Source organism: Humulus lupulus, chromosome 4, assembly GCF_963169125.1.
Source record: "Humulus lupulus chromosome 4, drHumLupu1.1, whole genome shotgun sequence".
Lineage (NCBI taxonomy): Eukaryota > Viridiplantae > Streptophyta > Magnoliopsida > Rosales > Cannabaceae > Humulus > Humulus lupulus.
This window is the reverse complement of record NC_084796.1, coordinates 135,892,780-135,900,914: the sequence shown is the minus strand read 5'-3', so window position 1 is coordinate 135,900,914 and position 8,135 is coordinate 135,892,780. Positions and strand designations below refer to the sequence as shown.

The 8,135-nt window shown below is 35.6% G+C and overlaps 1 protein-coding gene across 1 annotated transcript; it reads right to left on the bottom strand.

The window, feature by feature from the left end:
* Positions 1-368: 368 nt before the first annotated feature.
* Positions 369-1,311, bottom strand: LOC133829188 (probable calcium-binding protein CML15). Its single transcript, XM_062259057.1, has one exon. The coding sequence runs from the start codon at positions 1,067-1,069 to the stop codon at positions 578-580; it is 492 nt and encodes a 163-aa protein (XP_062115041.1). The 5' UTR covers positions 1,070-1,311; the 3' UTR covers positions 369-577.
* Positions 1,312-8,135: the final 6,824 nt, after the last annotated feature.

The following is an 8,135-nucleotide window of genomic DNA, read 5'->3' as shown; positions in this document are numbered from 1 at the left end:
AATTTATTTAAAAAAAAACCATATTATTGTAAAGTTATATATATAAAGAGAAATGTTAAGTGACACATAAGGAGTTCGTATTTCAATTTGATATATATTATGATGTATTCCTATCTAATCATAAATGCCACTTTATATGCTGTTGCGTGCTAAAGTGACAATTAAAAATCAACACTTAAAAAAATAGCCCTTTAATAAATGTGTCGGATCCGGTAGATCCATTTATTTCAGCTTTCAGGAATGTATTGTTAAAACAATTTAACATGGATTAAATTTAAGATTTGGATATTTTATGTAAATAGTGTCTGTACTCTATCACCTTGATTGAACTGAAATAAAATTATTTAGGCAAGAAAAAAAAACTTGTGTTTACTAATATGCTGATCAAAGGAAATGAAGACGAGATCATAACAAAGTCTACTATACTACGATGAGAAAAGAGTTTTGTACAGTGTCACTGCCTCATTGAGTTAAGCATTGCATCAATAAACAATGATTTAAAAAAACAAAATTACGGAGCCAAAATTTACATTTGATAGATTACATCACACCATTATGATTATAATTATCATTACAATCATGACAAATTAGCTATGCCTAGAAAATCCGAGGCCGACCTGGCCATAACGGTGGCAAACTCATTGAAGCTAATAACGCCGTCACCGTCCACGTCAGCCTCTCGGATCATCTCCGTCAACTCCTTGTACGTCAACGGCTGACCCATCTTAGCCATGGCCCCGGCCAGCTCCGCCGCTGTTATGTATCCGTTACCATCTCGATCAAAGGACCGGAAAACCTCCATGAGTTGGTCCTGGTTGACCAAAATCTCGTCGTTGACATGATCATCCGGCATTATGGCCTTGACCAGCTCCTCAAACTCAATGGCGCCGTTTCCGTTGGAGTCCACATTGGAGAGAAGCGTGTGTATTTGATCGCCGGAGGGCTTTAGGCCGAGGGACCTTAGGAGCGCAGCAAGCTCTAGGATGGTTAGGCTGCCGTCCGCGTCCATGTCAAACCTTGTGAATATGGCCCTAAGTTGATTCAGCTGATCAACTTTCGGTGCACGCATTTTCTAGGAAAATATATGATATATGTGAACAAGACTTTTCCACAAAATAATGTTGGGTTTGAAATGGAATATTTTTTTGTGTAGAATGATAGTGATTAGTGATAAGTATTGGAGGAGGAGATTGGATATGTGGCTTGAGCTGGTGGTGTGATATTGTTTTGTGGAGAAAGAATTTGAAAGAATGTGGTTTGCATGTGTTGGTTTTTATTTTTGGGGTTTGGTTAATTATGGGCTGGGTTTGAGGTTGAAATTAAGCTTTTGTTTCGAACGTTTGAATGGTTATACCAGCTAGATATAGAAGAGAACAGAAAAATAAGCGCGTCGGTGAGTATTATTTATCTTTTGTCGAACACATGGAGGACTATTAATTAGGTTCTGTGTATTTGATTTCTGTTTTTAAGGAATTATTTTGCGTTATGTTTTATAAATATTTTATGAGCTTCCTACGAAGCTCAAATCAGACAGTTTGTGGTACTAGCTAGTATTGGTAGGTGTGTTGACATGTTTTTATTTTTATTATTAAGAAAAGATAAATAGATTCAATTGAACATAATACCAGAGCAAAACGGAGCAAGATGTGGGCTTTTTATTTTGTTAAAAAAAAACTTGTTTACAATTATATAACTATAATATAAAATAATTACAAAAATCCTAAATAAAATTTTATTTATAAAAATACATTGCCACATCATCAAAAAATACCAGATTTTAAAATTAATATATCTCAATTTAAAACTTTCTCGAAATCTTAATTTTTTTATGTTTAAAAAAGTAACATTTTAATTACTTAAAATATTAATAAGATATCAATTAGTTACTTTTTTTCATCTTTTTTTATACTGTTTTTTTCTTCAATTTTTTTTATTTCCTTTTTGTTTTTTTTTCCATGGTATGGGCCCCCCTCTCTCTCTCAGCTATACTCATTTTTTTTATTAATTTCTTACATTCTCTTTTATCTTTAATTTCAAACATCTTTTCCAGCCACACCGCTAGTCGGTTGGGCTCAAAAGTAGTATCATCGCGACCTACTCTTTAAGGTAATCATTTGGATATGTGGGAAACATATGTATTGTGGCCGTTGCTGGAGAAGATGTCCAGAATAAAAAATAACATTTTAGTTTCTTTTTTATATTGTGTTGGCCAAAAAGTTACTAAATTTTATACTTGATCAAAATTTAATAAACTAAAATTTGTATTCTTATTTTACATTTAAAAGATATTGTATTGTATTCTAAACAACTTAAATTTATTTAAAAATATTCCAAGTAACTTTTTTAAAATATATTATTTAAGACATTGTTTCGTAACTTTTAAATAGAATAAAAAAAATATAATGTATAGTATACTAAATCTAACTTTTAATAATAAGCTATATAGTTATTTGTTATATTTTATTGTAACTTATTAGTTTCTAAAAAATGACTAATCGACAACGTAAAAGTATCTTAAGCAATAAGACAGCATAACATAACTTCAAAATGACTAATCAGTGTCTTAAGATAAAAAAAAATTTCAAAAAATAAGTATTAGAGGTAGCCAAAATGTATATAAAATAATTTACTATAAAAATAAAAAATTTTATGAAAAAAATAACTAAGTGGTAACTTATTAATTTTTTAAGTAACTAAAATGTTACTTTTTTAAACCCAAAAAAACGATAAAATTGGAATTTCAGGAAAGTTTCAAATTCAGGAATATTATTTTTAAAATCCGGTATTTTTTTGATGACGTGACAAAGTATTTTTGTAAATAAAATTTTGTAGGTGATTTTTATAATTAAATTATAAAAAACAATAAGGAATGTAAATTTCTCAAACTAATATGTGTGTGTTTATATGTATAAACTATATGCATATATGTTCTTCTTCGGCTTAATAATTTTCCCAATAATTTAGAATATGAATTATTGTTAACAATTTCTAGTGTTATAAATATACCAATCAATGTCATAAATGCAATTATTCTCATTAGTTTGAGTTTGGTAAGTATAATAGTTATTCTTTTTGTTGGAAGGTCAAGGTATATATATTAGTTTACATATATTACATAATTAATTAATGATTGTTTTTGTGTCTAAGGGTACATGATAGTATGTCCAATGATTCAACAATCACACTAATTTAAAGGTATAAATATATATATATATATATATATATATATATGAATAATGATATGTGCATGGACCAAAATATTATATCAGTTGATGTGACACTGTTTTAAATAACAATAGGTCCTGCCTAAAATAAATTTGATTGATTAAATGAAAGTGTCATATCGATTAGTTTAATACTTTGGTGCATAATTTTAACACACATATCATTACTCAGGTATATATTTTGATCCCACATATAATTTTGGCGCACATACACCTCAGTTGAGATGGATTCTCTCTCTTTCTCTCTCCCTCTCAAACTCATGCCAAGCAACATGTCTATAATATTGTCTAATTAACCTCCAACATACATCTCCAAACCAATTAACTTGCTAATATTTACTAGGAATTGTTGAAAATTAGCTAGTTATATGATTAGTTAACTAAAATTACTCTCTAATATATTTAGTTTAATTCTGCCCATTTTTTCCCCTCACTTCCAAAAATGCCCTTGACCATTAGCATTTTCTCTAACCTTCTCTCTCTAAACTTGTACACCACGACAATAACCATTCTCTCAACCTTGCCAATCAATCCCAACCTCCACAACTAGCACTCTGCCACCATAACTCCACAACAACTCCACCACAATGCCACCACACGTCCACCGCATCTTTGCCATTGCCATCAATTGAGTCATTGACAACATAACCTTCTACGACTTTCTACAACCAGGCTCCGCCACCACAACTCCACCACGAATCCACCACACCTCCACTACTTGTATATTTATAGGTATAGGATTTTTTTACTAAGATATTGACATAAGAGTTGTTTGAAGTTTGGTTCATTAATGTCTTGTGTATCTTTGTGTAGAATGTTATAAAACTTTCATTTGTTAGCTTTTTCACGTGAACTATGATTAATATATGTTTAGATTTCAGTGATATATAAATTATTATTGTAGCAAACTAAAATAATTTTGCATTTGGGATATAAAAACTAATAAATTCATAGCCTTTGTTAATGTATGTTTGGTTGCATCTTGGTTCAAAATAAATTATTACCGTATATACGGTGATATATGCAATGTGTTTGTGAAAATGTCTCTGATAAATATCTCTCTTATACATAATGAATACAGTTGTCATCATACCATCATCACCATATATTTATAAAATTCAATACAAATGAAACTCAATTATTTGTCTTTGGCCTTGAGCAAGTTCTTCATGTTAGATAGCTACTCCTTGACAACCTTTCATCGTCGGATTAGTTGGTGGCATGTATCTAGTGGCTTTTACATTTATAGGAGGAGATGCTCTTATGGTAATAGTCTCTACCTGTTTACCCAAAAAAGGATTACCTGATGATGTGGCAGAATTAGCCTACACGTGGGATACGCGTGACTGTTTAAGTGAGTATGATTTGTTCGACCATCGACTAGAAGAGAATTCACTCATCAGACATCATATTTATGGGCGACCAGTCTGGTCACAGTATTTCATATATTTCCTTCAGATATGTAATTTTGCATTTATATAATAATTGCAATTTTCATTATTATTTAGACACGCCTGTATTAAATGTACTTAAGGCCCATCAGCCCATGTAAAAACTCTTTGAGCTTATAAATAAGTATCGAGGGGCTCAAGAGAGGGGACTTTTTTCTTGGAGGACTTTTTGAACTTCGGAATTCTAAGAGAGAAATATAGTGTTTTTATCCACCATACTTGTATTCATCCTGAGGCTTGTGAAACTCGTGAACCTTAGTTCATTGATCACAGTTCTTGGAATTCTACATTAATAAGAACACAAAGTGGATGTAGGTTATTACCATTTGTTGGGCTCAAACCACTATAAATATTTTGTGTCATTTATCTTTTTATTTCGATTTCATCTCATTTCTATCGTTTTACTTGACTCCGTGTCCTTGACCAAATCGATGGTCAACATTTTGGTGCTTTCATTGAGAGTTGAACTCAAGACCTCCAAGAAGATCGAATGGCGAAACAGCTAGAAAGACTAGACAAACTTCTGGTGCTGCACCAACCCAGCCTCCTCCGCAAAATGTGGTTGAAGATGAGCCATAAGTGGATTTGGAGGAGGAGGAAATGGATTCTGAGACCTTCAGGTCGACTCTGATTGTGTTGTAGGAGGAGTTAGCCAATTTGAGGGCTAATCAAGAAAATGTGGCTGAAGCGATGGCGTTGTAGCAGAGAGAGATTGATAGGCAATGGCATGTATTGAATGAGCGGCAGACCGACATGGACCGCCGACAGAGGGACGCCACTGCCGCTTTGGAGGCAGCCATTCAGTTGGCGAGGATAGCTTGCACCGACTTCCCAGATAGATCAACCACCTAATACACCACCGCAACAAGGTCCACATTCAGATCATCCTCAACATCACCACACTCCGCCTCAACCGGAAAACCCTCAGAGGTCGGAGCAACCCCCTGCTGCTCAACAAGATAGGGCGTTTCAGGATCTTGAACAGCAACCACCTTCTCGCGCTGGTCGAGATAATCCCCAACTGTAAAGGCAGAATAGGGTCGGGCAGCCTCCCCAAAGTCCTAGGGGCCAAACTGCTGAGGAGCCAAACCCACCGAGCAGGGGACAGCGCCCTTCTGCGAACAGAAGGCATGTTGAATTAGGCTCTATGGTCATGGGTCCCCCACGACATAATAATGCTTGTGGACCTACCGACCAACGCAGGCCTCCACCTGTTGGACGGGACATGCCAGCAAGAGGAGGGGGAAACAGTGTGATCAGCAGGTCGCACCATAGTCGATCACATTTTAGGGATGGACATGACTATAATGAGGCAGATTCCGATAGAGGAAACGCTGGTCGACGGCAAGAAGAGAGGGGTGGAGGATAAAACCCTCCACCAAGAGATAACTGGCCGGCGAGCCAGAATGCTGGGGGGCAGCCTAGACAACCTAACGTCTTTGATCAACTAGGCATGAGCGAACAAAGGCGAAGGGATGAGGATTTGAGGGATGGTCTCAACAACAGAGGAGAAAGACACGACGAGTATGCCCCTCCATCACCGGTCGCCCCAATAATACCAGACGTTGTACAAGCCCAGCTCGATGCATTGAATCAGGTCGTCCAACAGCTAGTGGGGAGCCGGACATCCCACATTGAATATGACCAGAGAAGAGACACTCAGTTTGTACAAATAATAGCAATGGCCGAGACCCCAAGCAAATTTAAGAAGCCAGTCTTGCCCAACTTCACTAGATTATAAGACCTAGTATCTCACGTAAATAAATTCGGGATACAAATGGATATCCAGAAGGTGTCAGATGACACTCTATGCTAAATTTTTCCAACCACCTTGTCAGATACTGCTCAGGAGTGATTTTTCAAATTTCCTCATGCCAGCATAGTGTTTTGGGAAATGTTCGTGAAGAAGTTCTACGGACAGTTTTACACTGGTCGTGTACATCCTACCGAGGCTAACCAACTGGTCGAGATACGCCAGAAGAAGGGAGAAACCTTGAAGGGGTATGTCCAACATTTGATGCGAGCCGCTGCTGGGGTTAAGACAGTTGGAAATGAAGGAAAAATGATGGCACTTACTGCTGGATTACGACGCCATTCATCCCTCTGGAATAGCTTGCTAAAGAATGGAGTAAAAAGCACCCAAGAATTTCTGAACCGAGCGCACAGATACATCAAGTTAGAAGAGGCCATTGCCAACGGAGGGAAGGCTTCCTTTTATTAAACAATTACATCTAAGCATTGACTGCTGGCTGTGTAAAGGGATTCATTTTTTATATTATAATACTTGCATTTTATTATAACATCTGTTCGCATGACCGAACTTAACATAGTACTTTAGTTTGATTTAACAAAATAACAAAAATTTTGAAAAAATACTCTAAGTACGCTAGCATGCTTTCACTTATTTTGCTCATCTGTTTACATACCTTTTGATATGCTTTGCTTACTTGATACCTTATATGCCCCCCAAGTGATTGAGGAGCTTTAGGTCCTCGGCCATTTGCCTTGACTAAGACCTGTTCGAACAATTATGCTCGTAGCAGAAATTTTAAAATGATAATATAGCAAAATAACACACGTATTGAGCAAATACTTGTAATAAATACAATAGTTTGGCAAGATTGACTGGCTGCGCACAGTCCCTTTTATTTCTCGTAATAGATGGACAATCGTGTATGTACGAGTGATCAATAAAATAATCTTACACTTATAAACGAGCAGTCACAAAAATGACTAACCCTTGTTCATAACTTGTAAAAACTAAAAATAATACAAGCCAATTCTTTAAGAAGAATTGTTTATTGATAGCACTTGCGTAGGTGTTCTCCATTCCAATAGCGAGGAATGAGATCTCCATTTAAGCGAGCAAGTTTGTAAGTGCCTGGATGGAGGACTTCTTCAATTTGGTACGGTCCTTCCCAGTTAGGTCCGAGTACTCCAGCGGTCGGATCGCGAGTGCTGACGAAAACTCTTCTAAGTACAAGATCTCCTATATTAAATTTCCTTTCACGTACTTTAGAATTAAAATACCGGGCGACCTCTGGCTGGTAAGCTGCTACTCGAAGTTGGGCTTGCTCGCGTTTTTCATCGACCCAATCCAAAGATTCCATCAATAACTGGCTATTAGAGCCTTGATCGTACGTCATTCTTCGATACGATGGTGGATGATTAGTGGTGAAAAATGCATATTTATTGATTTTAATGGCCAAAATAAATTAAGTTTAATTAATATTTTCATTGAATTACTATAATTTATTTTATAAATGAAAATGTTTGATTATGATTTAATTTATTGTTATTTTGTAGGATTTAAAGATGCATTTTGTTATAAAGAAAAGAAAGAAGAAAGAAATAAATAACATTGAAGAAATGAGGAAAAGTTGGCATTTTTGCGAAATTGAAGTCTAAAATTCAGCCCAAATAGCCCAAGCCCTGCAAAATATGTCTCTTTTTCTCCTTG

What these genes read in the sequence shown, in the direction of transcription:
- LOC133829188 (XM_062259057.1), bottom strand. Translation starts at nt 1,069, where the DNA reads ATGCGTGCACCGAAAGTTGATCAGCTGAATCAACTTAGGGCCATATTC.